The sequence below is a fragment of the Calypte anna genome, chromosome Z (genome assembly GCF_003957555.1).
Source record: "Calypte anna isolate BGI_N300 chromosome Z, bCalAnn1_v1.p, whole genome shotgun sequence".
Classification (NCBI taxonomy): domain Eukaryota; kingdom Metazoa; phylum Chordata; class Aves; order Apodiformes; family Trochilidae; genus Calypte; species Calypte anna.
Window position 1 is genome coordinate 12,791,898 of NC_044274.1, and position 15,311 is coordinate 12,807,208.

The following is a 15,311-nucleotide window of genomic DNA, read 5'->3' on the forward strand; positions in this document are numbered from 1 at the left end:
TCCCGTCTCCGCCAGTACTTTGAATTTTCTTCGGTCTGGCCTCTGTCGGGAGCAGCCACTTCGCTTCAGGCCGTGGAAGGGCCGAGAACCTCGGGGGAGGGTGGGAGAGGGGGTGCAGGGCTGCCCACGCATTCCTCTCCCACGTGTTCTGAGAGTTGGTGGTGGGCTGGGCACCTCCCAGGGTCGGTCTGTGCTGCTTCCCGTCAGAGCAAGGCGACGGCTCCCTTGTCAGCTTCGGTGTCTTACAGGTGGTCAGCCGTAATGACACAGGACACCACGTTTCTGTAACTGCCCTAACCTGACATACACACAAACACCTCTGTTTTTAAGGGAGCACTACTTTAAGCGTTCTCTGTAGCTTGTTTTTCAAAATGGGCTGCCATTTCTGCCAGATTATGCAGTTAGAACGACCTATACTAAGTACCCTTTTCCAATCTTCATATGCTAATTTATGATTTGAGCTTTTCAGTATTGGATGGTTTAAGTAGTATCCCACCCATTTCTGAAAGCTTACTGAAGGATTTAGCTCAAATGTGTTTGCTAGCTGCCAGTTAAGACATTGTTGCTATAGGCGTTGCAGATAAAGTAACAATAAGTAAACTAAAGATCAAGTGAGAATTTTTTTCTAAGCCTGCGTGTTTTTCTGTCAAAGGCTTTAGTTCCAGACAAATTCCAGACACTGGGCTAGCTTTTGCATTGAGGTGAGATGTGTACTGTGTTAGCTTACTAATATTGGGAAAGTTCTGTGTCTCTACATATGTTCTTTATATTCTTTATATTCTGGTGAATTTTTGCTAGGTATGATAATCACAGGGAGGCTTTGCTGAAAGGGGGAGCTGATGGTGACTATCAGGATGATAGTTTGGATCTGCTGCATTACTTCACTGTTAGCTGTTACTCTGGATATGGAGATGATGAAAAGGTAATGAATTAATTCACCCTTAGTGAATCTAATTTAAATTTAATGAGAAGTGTTGGTGCTTGCTATATGTTCAAATGGCATGAGTGGCATTGTTGAGCATGGGTGGTAATACTGATGCACATCTTTCTAAGACAAAACTCTATGCTGGATGCATAGGGGAGGTTTAATTCCTGCTTATCTCCAATTATACCATACAACCACCAAGTATGTGTATATCGTTTATTTATGTTATACAGTGCAGCATTGCAGTGCTTTGCAATACCATCTCTTTATTTAGAAATATCTTTTATAAGCTAGAACACTCAAAACTAAGAAAAAAACCCAATATAATATCAGTTCTTGGGTTAAGTGTACTTGCTATAATTGGATGCCCTGTTGGGCTTAAAGATATGGTAATTTAAGCAGCTACAGGTGATTAGAAAAACCTTTGGCAGAGAAATTCGTTGTCTGCCTGTGTTAATATACAAGCAGTGAGTAAATAGCTTCTTAATTTTAGAAGAGATTGGATACTTAATAGAGATTTTTCTCTTTGTGACTTCCTCAAAACTTGATCCTGTGTAACCAGAAACTTAGCAATATGTCCACTATGCTGAAAATTTTTGTTTTGTTTTGAATACAGTTGCTTGAGAGAGTCTACACAAAAGAAATGGAAATAAATATAAGGCGAGAGAATTGGAACTTTGTTAAACAGAAGGGTCTTGCTGTATGGAGCCAGTGTGTACAGGGCCTTTACCCTGGGTATTGGGTTGCTGTACATGACTGTAGCTGAGCATTTGTACTTCAGCTAACAAGCCATGCAAAATGAGTCAATTTTTATTTTGATTTCAGGGTTTCTTCACAGTCTATCGGCAAGTTTTTGAAAAGATTGCAAAAGAGGAGATGGAATATATAACCCAGGAAGATACTGAAGAATTTCCTATGTTTGGATATTCCCAAAGTGACTATGATACGGTAAGAGAAAAGGGTAAATCTGAACTGAAACAACTAACTTTGTCTCACACTCAAATCAAAGGCTCCTGCTGATCTCTGAAGTGAATACAAAACTTTGCATCTGCTGTCTTTTCTACCACTGTAGATGGCTACTATAAAGGAAGTGCTTGTATTCTGATTCATAATATTTAGGTGAATTAAAATTGGCATTTCCTGTTGAACTCTATTATTACTACCCAGGCTTTTAGGGCAAGTTGTCAGACAAACCCTTGAGTGGGCTAGTCATCAATTATGCAAATGAAATTTAAGTGTAGTGCAAGACTTGTAAAGCAAAAGAACAGATGTCTTTGCTGTTGAGAATAGTTTATCAGTGTTTTAATATGACTTATATTACAAAAAGGGATCTTGAGATAACTGTTTTGTTGGTTTTTTTTTTTAAATAACATGTAGTGTCTTGCTTCATTTAGTAAAACACCAGAACACAGCCTCTAGAAAATGAGAGATTTGATGGTTGACCTGCTGTGTGATCTCCCACTGTGATACTCTTGTGATCTACACTTACATTGTAGTTGGACTCATAGAATGGTTTGGTTGGACGAGACTTTAAACATCATCTAGTTCCACCTCCCCTGCATGGGCAGGGACACCTCCCACTAGACCAAATGGGATTTCCAAAATACAGCATGTGTTCCTTTGGGAAGCAAGAATCTCTTCTTGCTTGGGACACTTGAATCTTGGTTTTCCAGGTATTTGCTTAATTCTTTCAGGCTTATAATTCTTTTTTAAGGTTTCCAGTATTCCTGTGTTGAAATTAAGTAGGAGGTAATAGCACTTTTGCCAGTGAATAACTGCACAATATCCGTGTACTCAAGCATTGCTCCTAGTCTGCTGCTTCTCCATGTTCTTTTTAGCAGAATTGTACCATAAGACTAACTTTTTGTGAAATGTAAATTGACATATACCTTAAAACTCAGTAACTTAAATGATACAAACTTGGCTGGAGTTGGAAACAAGCTGAGAAATATTTGTATGTCAGGTAGACAGAATGGCTTAACAAATGGAAATCTTTCCCAGGGAGAGAATTTTTAGTCTTTCTGAAACTGCTAGAATCTGTTTCTTAATGGAGTTACCTTGAGACACCTTTTGGAAACGGCTTATTTTGAAGCCATAGGAGGGATGCAATTATAGACCCCGAATAGCTTTTATGTTGACAATTAGTAACTTCAAAAGTTGCTGGAATTCTTGCACCAGCATGCTTTGACATCTGCCTTGCTCATACTCTTCTGGAAGCAGAATTTGTACCTTTTTTGTTGTTTTGTTTTAAAAGGGATTCATAGGAGTATTTCTGGGAAATAGCCTTAGTTAAATGGGGAAGTAATAATCCCTGTTACCTAATATTCAGACAACGACACTACACTGACAGAGGATTCCAGCACTTGTGGTACCCGCTTCTTCACTCAGTGGGACTGTTATGGGGAAAAGGGAAGAGTTTTAGAAGGGATCTACAAAAACACTACAGGGGCTTCAAAATCTGTCATGTGAATGCTCTCTGGTTCAGCTCCATCATGCAGCCAGGGAATATATTCTCAAGCCTGTGACTTCACAGGACTCCATGGGAAGAGGAGGCTTGTTGGTCAATTAAATGCAGAAACAAAAGCAAACAGCTACAAGTTATCAGCAGCTGATATCAGCTGATAACAAAAATCCACCTAGGGTAGGTGGATAGGAGTTCAGGAGGAGCTGTAGAGCAGAGTCTTGGGGAACGTGTCAGAGATGTGCCTGTATTGTGCATAGCTGCTGAGGAGGAAAGTCTTAGCTCAGACAGCTGGTGAAGGGAAGGACAATCCCTGCTAGCAGCTAGTGGCCATGCGTACTTCTATACAGAAGGTACCTCTTCTGAAGCAGGAATCTGACATAGGCAGTCTGATGTCACTTAGGTTATTGGCTTAAATATGGGTATGGGTTATTATTGGACCCGTCTTCTTGTGGCAGCAGTGAAAAATGGTAGTGAGTTGCCTGCTACAGGCATGAACCTTTAGAAAGTTTGGAAAACATAAATTGGTGTTGAAGTGTTGATCGCTGCAATCCACATGAATACCAATGGCAGAAGGAAGGGAATAGGAGATGCTAGAGAAAGACGTACTGCCTAAACTAAGGAGTTTAGGCACACCTTGTTTCTTGAATATGCAAAATGCAGAAGGTTAATACTTATTCGGAGTGGAATAGAGAACAATCAAAAATTAATTACTTCATTTTACTAATACAGCATTTACTTCTTAATAGTAAAAGAAAGGAGTATAAGGAAAGATCATTTACTTTTTCTTTTAATATGAGAGCTAGGGGCATCCTTTGAACCTGCAGCCAAATAATTTGCTAAGAAGGCAGGAGGAAGTGCGTCTTTGTGTAGCTCCTTGTTGAGCTGTGCAAGTCACACCTCAGTGCTTTTGTGTATTCCAACAATCTCTATGGATTAATAAAACAGTATTAAACAAATTAATTTAAAAAAAAAACCATCAAGAACTATTAATTTGTCTTGCTTGCTCTGCAAGCGGAGGTAATGTACAAGGAAGAAATAGCATTACATATGTGCTTATTTTATTGCTCTTTTTGTGCTGGTCATAGGCTGCTGTTGGATGTGTATGGCTGACCTTTGGTGTAATTTAGTATGGTGGTCCTTGGGCATTATGTGCCTGCACCTGCTTGCAGACACAGCACATCTGACTCTCATTATGCTTTTCGGTTTGTCAGAAGTGCAGCACAGCGAAGTAACTGGGTGCTGGTGTCAGCATGACCTAAGCCTGTAAGGGGATATTTTTAAGAAGTTACAGTTTGGAATAGTTTTAGTCAAGGTTTTTGATTTGGCAGTTTGAAATCTTAAGGATGACATTAAAGGTCTCTCTAAACCTTTATGGGATTTGTTTATACTCTGAGGGAAAACTGGGGCCTGGATAGGAGATACAAAGGGTCTACAGAAGTTCTGAATTATTTTCTGTGGGTTTTGTTACCCTACAACAAGTGACTTGTCAATTATTTTTTGTCTTACAGGTAGTCCACCCTTTCTATGCATATTGGCAGAGTTTCTGTACTCAGAAAACTTTTGCCTGGAAAGAAGAATACGACACACGACAAGCCTCAAACCGCTGGGAGAAACGAGCTATGGAAAAAGAGAACAAGAAAACAAGAGATAAAGCAAGGAAAGAGAGGAATGAACTGGTCCGCCAGCTAGTAGCATTTATTCGTAAAAGGGATAAAAGAGTACAGGCTCACAGAAAACTTGTAGAAGAACAAAATGCAGAAAAAACTAGGAAAGCAGAGGAATTTCGAAGGCAGCAGAAGCTCAAGCAAGCCAAGTATGTAACTGTGGAGCAAACATTTTCTTTTAAACTTGGAGAAACTATCATTGAGGATACCATACAGAGTTAGATTGTAACAGTAGCTCCAATTGCTCTTTTAAACACATTTGAAAGTTTTTTGTACGAGTTTTGGTCTCAAGTGTTAGCTTTTTAAAACTTGTCTCTGCATTGTGCTGACCAGTAGAAATCTAAGATAACCAGGGAATTGCTACCTGTGTGCTGCAGGTAACTGGCTCTACTAGCATAGAAGCCAGCATGCTTTTATTTACTGGGGGAAGTAAGATTTAATAGTTATCATTGTTCTCCTTTAAAGAAAAAATGGAATGCATTTTTTGGAATGAGGGAGAACAGGGCTACGACAGCCTGGCCTTAGATTGGCTTTAGCTGCCTTGGAACTATACCCACTAAAAAGAAAGTGGGGAGAAATCAACTTAGTTTTGCTTTTCCTTTTAACCTTTTGGAAAGGACTCTTTCTTTGGACCACATGAATTTTTTTGATGCTTTTTTTTTTCCCAAAATTAAGTGAAGGAATAGGTGAGTTGCTAAGTGTAAGCAGTTTATTCTTCCAACTAGGGCAGCTTTGTTCTAGTAAATGAGAGGCAGAAGCTTAGATTCATACTGTGAATAGAGTGGCAAAATTGAGTAGAATTATATAATAATAATGTAAATATATGGAATATATTATGTAATTTATTGTATGTATATTTATTTTCCTAAAGGGAGACTGAAGCAGAGCTATGCATTTACTGACAAATGTCTTGACGATTCTGAGTACAGGAGCCAGCTGGAAGAAAATTCAGCTGTACTGAGGTACAGCTGATGGATAACTTGGGCCACACTTAGTTTAGGAAAACTGACTTGGTACATTCCTGTAATTCAGAGTCAAGGTGTAATGTGCTTGTGGATTTTGTGGTTCTGTACTGTTTGTGGTTTTGGACCTTGCAGCAGGTCAAGGCCACTGTGCTCCTTTGAGGATGGAGCTGACTTTGCTATAGTCAGCTTCATACTGACCATGCTGCGTAGCATTTCCTGCCTGAGGTGCTTGCAGGGCCCACCTACATTCATTCACAGATTAACTGTTCAGATTTCCAGGTCATATAGATAGTTTTTTGTTCCATTATAATATGTTTAGGATTCCATCCTAAAATAACAGAGAACAAGCTGTCTTTTAAATAACTCTGTTTCTGTAATTCCCATCTCACAGATGCAATGTACAAGTTACTGTACTATTCTGCTTGCAGGCTTGCTGAGGAGTATAAAGAGCAGAGCTGGATAACTATGTCAGATCTGGAGAGAGAGCTGCAAGAGATGGAAGCACAATATGAAAAGGAATTTGGAGATGGATCGGATGATGAAGGTGAATTAGAAGAACAGAAGACAAAATGCATGGAAGGTATGGGGGGCAGGTTGGTGATCTATGTTGAGTTATTGCAGCCTGGGTGTTGGTTCCTTGCACTTAAGGCCCCAGACACACGGTTCTGGCTGTAGTGCAAGTCTGCCTCCAGATAAGGTGTGCCAAGCAGGAGTCTGTCCATCTTTGGCATTCTCCATTGAACAGGAGAATACATTAAGCCACAGCTATTGTTTTTTGTTGATGTGTGATTTAGTGAGGTGGTCTTGAGCTGTCTGTGTGTCAGTACTACTAAAGAAGTTGAATGTTGTCATTGTGACTCTTTGCTGGGGCTTTAGGAGCAGCTTACTAAAAATTACTCGTTTGACTTGGACTCTCTGATCCCCACTCATTTTTTCAGACAAACTGGATGATGAGACTGAAGAAGCTGAATTTGTTGATGGTCTGTACTGCCCTGCTTGTGACAAGTTGTTAAAAACTGAGAAAGCGTAAGTGCTTATGGCTGGGGATCTGGGGCTGGGGTGTTGGGTTTTAGCTTTTTTAAAAATGCATTTTAAAGACCTTCAAAGTTCACATAATGGTCAGTGTCATCGTTGCAGTAAAGACATTCTCAGGGCAGAGCTTTCCATACTCAGTAGTGACGTATAATGTTACTAATTTATACATAAATATAAGAAAGTTTGCTCAGAGATACTTGCAGTAATGATTTGCTGGTCTTCACAGCATGAAGAATCACGAAAAGTCAAAGAAGCATCGAGAGATGGTAGCATTGTTACGACAGCAAATGGAAGAAGAAGAAGGGAAATTTCCTATGTCTGTGGATGATGTAAATGGAATACATACCAAAGAAGAGGAAGAACAAGAAGATATGCCTAAGCAGAAGTACTTTAAATTTGGTTTAGTTTCACTGTGACTGATGATTTAATAAGTGTTGGAAGCCCTCAGAAGGAGCTTCTGATGGTTTATAGTTTTGTTGGAACTCAGAGTATTGTGCAATTTAAAATATATCTCAGCATCAGAGTTAGAGTAAAATGCATGCATTGGTCTGACTTGATTCAAATATGGTAGGATAATAGTCTCATTTTTTTCTCTGCCTCTCAAAATTACATGCTAAGAAAAAGCACTGATTGTTATTTTTCAAACACAGGGCCAGTTTATATTGATTTTGTGCCTTTGTTACACTTTTTATCAGTTGAGTCCTGATGAATGTTCGTAAAATAAGCATCGATGAAACAACTTGCACAACTTCATTTTTTGAATGGCTAAAGCATAATACAAACTATTTCAGTAGTATCTTCAAGTTCAGTTTGAGCAGAATAACTTTTAGTAAGTGCAATGCATAGTTTAGGAGATGTTAGGAGAACTGTTCTCATTTCAAGCATGAGTCATTTTCCATCTTTGGCTACTGTCTCCCTAGTATATCATGTTAAAAGGATAAGCACATGTCTTACTCAGTACTACTTTAGAAATTTTTCTTTTTTGTTGTTTTTTTTCCCTTGAAAAGAGTTAATTTTAAATTTTTGCCTTTACAGACTCTCAAAGAAGCAGAGAAAGAAACAGAAAACAATGACGGTATGTAGTCATATAATAATATTCAGGGAACTTTACAACCCAGTTTTGTTTACAACCCAGTTTGTAACTTTTTTTTTTTACTGAAAAATAAGCAAGAACTTGAAATTCTGCAGACCTTGAAGACTGTTTTCAGATAATTCTTCTTTGCAAAATATTTTTTATTATACTTACGATTATCATATTTCATGATAATAACCTCATAGATAACATTTTTTTCTGTTTGTGCAGATCCTAGTAAATGTGTTGCTTTGTCTAAAAAGGCTGCAGTCTGAAGTGTAAGTAAAACAGGAGGCAGATAGGCAAAATGCAAGGAATTGGTCAGAAGGACCAGTGATGACCATAGTCCATTAGCATCTCAGTTGTTTGGTGGTGGTTTTCTCCTTTGGTTGCTGGAGTTTTATAATATATTCTTTGTTAAGCTCTAACATAAGGGCAAACAGACCCCAACAAAGTTAACAGCATCTTAAAGATGCTGTAGTTGTTTGAATTAACACATCCAGTCCACCTCTCACTTGAATTGTAAACAAGTAAGAACAATCTGTTGTACTCCAGAGTCTGAGTCTGTGCCTGGTATGAGTGATTGGTGCTGACAGTAGCAGGGTGAAATTCAAGAACTGCAAGCTGTTCCAGGCTTGAATGTCATAACTGCCTTAGTGAGCAAAGTCCTCTGTCTGCCTTCCCCTAGCCTGATCCTTTTCAAGTCTTGCCTCTTCTCCGCTTACTGCCTCAATCCTAACCTTGCCCCAGTTAACTCCCTGTCTATTTCTGCCTATTTCATCATTTTCCAAGATGGTCTTCTGTTCTCCCCCAGCCCAACACCTGTAGTCTCCTATTATGTGTTCACCTTCTCTGCTCCCTCCCATACCATTATTATCTTTCATCCTCAAGAAACTTCCCTGAGACATTCAAGCAACTAAGTTTTTCTTGCTTCTCTTTGGCTGGTATGGCATAGTCTAGGTCAATATTGACTTGACCCCATCAAGTGGGGTGCAGGCCATCAGGCTTCTGTTCATCTCATCTCCTCAATTTGAAGTCAGTCTTGTTCTCAGTGTGTATCGATTGCAAATAAGCACTGTGTCTCTCTTCAGTTTGCTCACAAGGTTTTCTGCATTCCAGACAGTAGGTGCCACTGTGACATAACATGAGCTGGAATCTTGTGCAGAGAGATTCTTCTGGAAATGACTGTCCTTTACCAAGCTTCACAGAATACAGGGAATCACTGGGTTTTGGTTTGTTTTCCTTAATGTAGATAGATGAGCTGAGTTTTTTCAGATAGCTGAGACTCTGCAGTGAGAAGTGTTAGAGTTGCATTAGTGTGGTGCTAGGTCAGAATTTTTATACTGCTTTTGGTACTGAGCTGCGTTGCTTCAGAAATGCTTGGGGGTTGATCTTTTGCCAGACTGTGTGTATTGAGTCTACTCTGTCCTTTGGTATGTGGACAAAGCTTCCAGCATTTCTGATGTTATGGAGGGAAAATAACAGTGTGTCTGTCTAGCTTCTGCCAGCTTCGTTATTTTGGCTTAAGTGTCCTAATGCAGGCATCTGGCACAGAAAATTTCCATTTAAATAATTAACATTTTACTAACTTATAAGCAAAGTCAATATCTTATGATGTGAAATGGTAGCCAGAACAGAATGAGACCTGTGTATTATGAAAAGCTACCTTCATTAATTTTCCTCCTCCATAATTTTTGAGGAGGCTTCTTCTGTAGTTCTAGAGGCTGTTTGCTTGGTGTTTCATCCCTTCATCATGGGTGGCCTTATCTTTCAAAACAGGAGAATTAAGGTTTTCACCTGTCAAAATCTCGCTGAAAACACAGTAAAATTAAGAGGGTCCATATCTGTGTATTCTCACCACTCACCCATATTTTGAGGTAAGCGAGGTGCAGCACTATAAAGATAATCACTAGTGAACCAAAAGCAGTTAATGCGCATTTCTTCTGTTTGGGCAGACTTATGAGGACTCTTTCGATAAATGTGCTGATGAAGAAGCTGTTGAACAAAAGAAGGTGCCCTGTGTGGACAATGACAGTGCCCCAGCAGAGGAGCTGATGAATGGTGGCCAAAGATGTGCTGTGTCAGAGGACACAAGCGCTGCAGAAGACAGCAGTCAAGTGAATGAAATGAAAGCTGAAGTGAAAAGGTGCAGACACTGTGCCCCCTCTGTGTCATGTCTGGTACTGTCAAAGTAGTCTAGATTTGTTACTCCCTTAAGTTATCCCCCAGAATGCAGATAAAAAGACTATGCTGAGGGAGGAGGCATCGTTTTATCTGCTTGTGTGCACTTGGGGAACATTTCCCAAATGGAGTGCACACAAAACTTCACATATTTATATGCTAAAGCTTACATCATTGGCATAAGTCAACTTACACATGACATAAAATCCCACCCACCTGCTATATTTGCATAATGCTAAGGTTGCAAAACAAAAGTCATTCCAAGGCAAAGTTCACTTCAGAACTCTGCTGATGATGATGTTGTTGCCACATGCTGTTGTGAGCATTTCATATATCATAGAATCATAGAATCATAGAATCATAGAATAGGCTGGGTTGGAAGGGACCTCAGAGATCATCGAGTCCAACCCTTGATCAACTACTGCCACAGTCACTAGACTATGGCACTGAGTGCCATATCGAGTCGCTTTTTAAATGTCTCCAGGGACGAAGAGTCCACCACCTCCCCAGGCAGCCCGTTCCAATGTCTGATCACCCTTTCCGTGAAAAAATTCTTTCTAATATCCAATCTGAACTTCCCCCGGCACAATTTAAGACCATGCCCTCTTGTCTTACTGAGAGTTGCCTGGGAAAAGAGCCCAACCCCCCCCTGGCTCCATCCTCCTTTCAGGTAGTTGTAGAGAGCAATGAGGTCTCCCCTGAGCCTCCTCTTCTTCAGGCTGAACAGCCCCAGACATCTTTTGGTCTATCACTGACTGTGGTCTTGGCCATTGGTCTACAAAATTTCATCCTGACCTTGTGAATGTTCAATTTGAGATTAAAGCTCAAAAAAAGTAGCTGGAAACATAGCTGCAGAAAAATAGCTAGAAACATATTTACACAGGGCCTCATTTTACCCTTTACTCACCAATGTGAACTGGGGCCTACACCATCAAACCAGAATTGAATATATAGGGTACTAAATATAGAATGTTAGTTTGGAAATCGTGTTTGTCTGTAGATCCCCTCCACAGAATCCTGAGATTAGCAATTCAATTGCTTCATTTTTTTTCTTTCTTTTTTTTTTTTTTTCCTGGAAGCATTTGCATTGTGTTGTGTGAAGGAAGAACAGTGAGAATCAGCAGAGATATTTTTGATGGAAAACCATCAGAAGCTCTTAAATATTGAATGTTTCTGTGCACTGATCTTGGTTTCTCTTTGTTCAGCAGCAGTACTAAGCTGAAAGGAAAAAAAGCCAAGGATGCAAAAAAATCTGCTAAGGCATCTTCAGAACAGCCAGCAACGGTATGTCAAATAACCTAGGCTATTTAAGATTGGTGGTTATGTTATTACAATAAGGTTACTTGATCTCCTCTAGTCCACTCCTTCTGTTCCACTTTTTTTTCTCATTTTTTAATAATGGAGGTATTTCTATCCCTGTGATTTTATTAGAAGCTAGGAGACTGGAACATCAATTCGTGTTCTTGAAGGGAAGAGCAGGACCAAATTCAGTTTTAAGAGAGTTGCTAAAGATCTGCACCAGGTGGTTCAAACCAAACATATCAAACAGCTGAAGACAGCTGTTGTCAGGCAGTGTACCATTTGTACATTTCCCAATATTGATGCTTCTCAGAGCAAAATTTTATGCAGTAACTCCAGCCATGACACAGTAAATTCACTGCATGTCAGAGCCCAAAGTAGTAAATGTATAGTCATTCAAGTAAGATCAACAGTATTCTTTCTCTTGGATTAGAGTTACAAAGATTTGATTCTTCTTTGTTCTATTTAGAATCATAGAATCCTAGGGGTTAGAAGGGACCTCGAAAGATCATCTAGTCCAACCCCCCCTGCCAGAGCAGGGCCACCTAGAGTACATCGTGCAGGAACGTGTCCAAGCGGGTTTTGAATGTCTCCAGTGAAGGAGACTCCACGACCCCCCTGGGCAGCCTGTTCCAGGGCTCTGTCACCCTTACAGTAAAAAAATTTTTTCGAATATTCAACTTGAACCTCCTGTGCTCCAATTTACACCCATTACCCCTTGTCCTATCACTGGTCACTACTGAGAAAAGCCTAACTCCATCTCCCTGACACTCACTCTTTACATATTTGAAAACATTGATGAGGTCACCCCTCAGTCTCCTTTTCTCCAAACTAAAGAGACCCAGCTCCCTCAGCCTTTCCTCATAAGGGAGATGTTCCACTCCCTTAATCATCTTAGTAGCTCTGCGCTGGACTCTTTCAAGCACTTCCCTGTCCTTCTTGAACTGAGGGGCCCAGAACTGGACACAATACTCCAGGTGCGGCCTCACCAATGCAGAATAGAGGGGGAGGAGAACCTCTCTTGACCTACTAACCACACCCTTTCTAATGCACCCCAGGATGCCATTGGCCTTCTTGGCCACAAGGGCACATTGCTGGCTCATGGTCATCCTCTTGTCTACCAGGACCCCCAGGTCTCTTTCACCTACACTGCTCTCCAGCAGGTCAGCCCCCAACCTATACTGGGACATTGTGTTGTTCTTCCCCAAATGCAAAACTCTACACTTCCCCTTGTTGAACTTCATCATGTTTCTCTCTGCCCAACTCTCCAGCCTGTCTAAGTCTCTCTGAATGGCAGCACAGCCTTCTGGTGTGTCAGCCACTCCTCCCAGCTTAGTGTCATCAGCAAACTTGCTGAGGGTACACTCTATACCCTCATCCAAGTCGTTGATGAAGATATTGAACAACACCGGTCCCAGCACCGACCCCTGAGGGACTCCACTAGTCACACACCTCCAACCAGATTCTGCCCCATTGACTACAATTGACTACATTTAGTACTCTTTAAATAATTTCAAGAAGTCATTGTTTGTAATTAAAAAAAAATTGTTAATCAGTAATAGAATATCTAAGATAGAAACAACTTTTTCAAATTTTGTTACCTATGAGAAAATCCATAGAACAAATTGGTGAATTGTATTCGTTCTGTTTCATATGAACGTGGAGCAATTTGGTTTTTCCCTCACTGCAGAATGAAATTCCCATTCTCTGTGTCACCTGCAACTGTGCATTTCCATCTCGAAATAAATTGTTTGAACACTTAAAAGCCACGGGACATGCAAAAGCAACACAAGTACCAGCTGTAAATGGAGCTGTAGATGCCAGAAACAAAAAAGAGAAACGTAAAAACAGATAGAAAATTTGTCTTCAGATTCACGAATGAAAACTTTCCCAAAATTGGAAGGTGCAGATTGCCTGTGTTTGGAGTTAAAGAGAAAAGGCAAGTCCAAACTTGGAAGAAAAGGAGGATGCAACATGACATGCATAACATGCAAGAATGTTATCTTCTGGAGGAACCTGTGCTTTCTTTTGGTTATATCAGCCTTTATTTAATGACTGGATTTGACCTACCACCCTAGCAGCATCCAAGCTGGGGGTGGTTTTCACACTGGGGATGGGGAAATAGTATTTCAAAGCTATTCCCTTTGCATTTTTGGTGAAACTTGCACGAATAAAGTACTCATACATAGCAAATAATAAATTATTTTAACATTCTTCTTGCCAGTTTGTTGTTTGTTTGGGGTTTGTTTTGTTTTGGGTTTTTTGTGAGAGGATTTATCTTGGAGTGTGACAGCACAAGTAGAGAGTAGAAGGCTCCTTGCTGCTTTTATCATCTCTTGCAGGTGAAATAGTACCAAGACATGGAAGGACACAGCCTTTTCTTCCATCCCTAGTGGCCCCTTCAACTCACTTAAATGAATCAGCAAACAGAAGGGAAAGAGTGAGATTACAAAGCTGGTTAATCAGTTTTAAAAGTCCGGTTGGTTTTGTACATCTAACTGCCTGATGTTGGAAAAAAAAGTCTTGTGAAAGAACCTTGCTGGAGTAAGTGAGGGGGAAAATGAGGGGTGAAAACATATTATTCTGATTTCTAATGAAAAAATATGGAAATTGCAATTGCACCTAAGTTTAAATGTTTGATGTACTGTTCTGCACTAGCACTTAAAAAACCAAGAAGTGGGATAATGAACACTTCATTTTGGGTTTTACAGACTTGTCAGTGCACTGCAAGGGCTGTAATAGTGCTTAGGACATCCCTAGACTGTAATTTTCCAGGAGCACTGCTCTTGCATTTACTTGAAGTTTTATTGTTCCTCTGAAGTTTTAACTGATCACATGAAATGGCAGAGTACTCTCCTCAACACCCCACAAGCTGATATGGTACCTTTACTGCATCAAGGAATTACACAAGTGTTAAAATTTGGAAAGTACCACAATAAGGGTTCAGTTCTTGCTGACTACACCATTTTTGGGGGGTGAGGTGGAAACTGAAGGAGATATTGAACTTAAGCATTTTAAAAAATACTATGTAAGAAAGAAACATGGCATCTTATTTCACCATCCAGAGTTTGCATCTTTGCTAAATGACTGAAGGCTGTGCTGCGCTATCCCACAAGGAGCAGGTGGAAAAGAAAAGAATGTTTTAGAGAGGATGATGACTGGATTAGAGCCCTATAATAAAAATAATTACTGTCATTAGAAACTTTTCTGTGTGCACACAGGATTTTTTAATTATGCTCTAGTTACAGCATATGCTTGTAGTAAGGGTAGTTTTAACTCTGTTTGAAACCTCCAGTTACATTCTGCTCAGGGCAGTTCCTAGCCAGGGATTATGTAAATGCAATCTCATAGTACTTTTTAACTGATTTAAAAAAAAAATATTTAACTAAAACCAAATACTTCATTTGTGTGTTGCACAACTGCCTGTACATATTGGGTATAAACAGCAAGGTTTTGGCAGCAGGGGTGGGACAGGACTGGTCCCAGCCAGCTCTGCACCAGGTCTACTGCATGCCAGCACTCAGCTATTGGGGAACTTGTGATACTTCTGTGAAGAATTATTTATGAACTAGCGATAAAGGCTGTGGTACAAAGGCTGAGGGCCCATGCAAAAGAAGGGAATCCATGACAGGATGGGTACCACCCCCACAGGGAATATGGATGCTATTAAAAGTCCAAACACTATGTACTTCCCCTAAGCAACTTT

At 40.1% G+C, this 15,311-nt stretch overlaps 1 protein-coding gene across 1 annotated transcript; it reads left to right on the forward strand.

Moving 5' to 3' along the window:
• The first annotated feature begins 261 nt into the window (after positions 1–261).
• On the forward strand, positions 262–13,819 carry DNAJC21 (DnaJ heat shock protein family (Hsp40) member C21). Its single transcript, XM_030466866.1, has 11 exons — positions 262–284; positions 799–922; positions 1,751–1,873; positions 4,898–5,202; positions 6,447–6,598; positions 6,957–7,044; positions 7,280–7,438; positions 8,089–8,128; positions 10,081–10,271; positions 11,512–11,590; positions 13,296–13,819. Exons 1-11 carry the CDS (start codon positions 262–264, stop codon positions 13,458–13,460), a joined length of 1,449 nt encoding a protein of 482 aa, XP_030322726.1. The 3' UTR covers positions 13,461–13,819.
• The last annotated feature ends 1,492 nt before the right edge of the window (positions 13,820–15,311 follow it).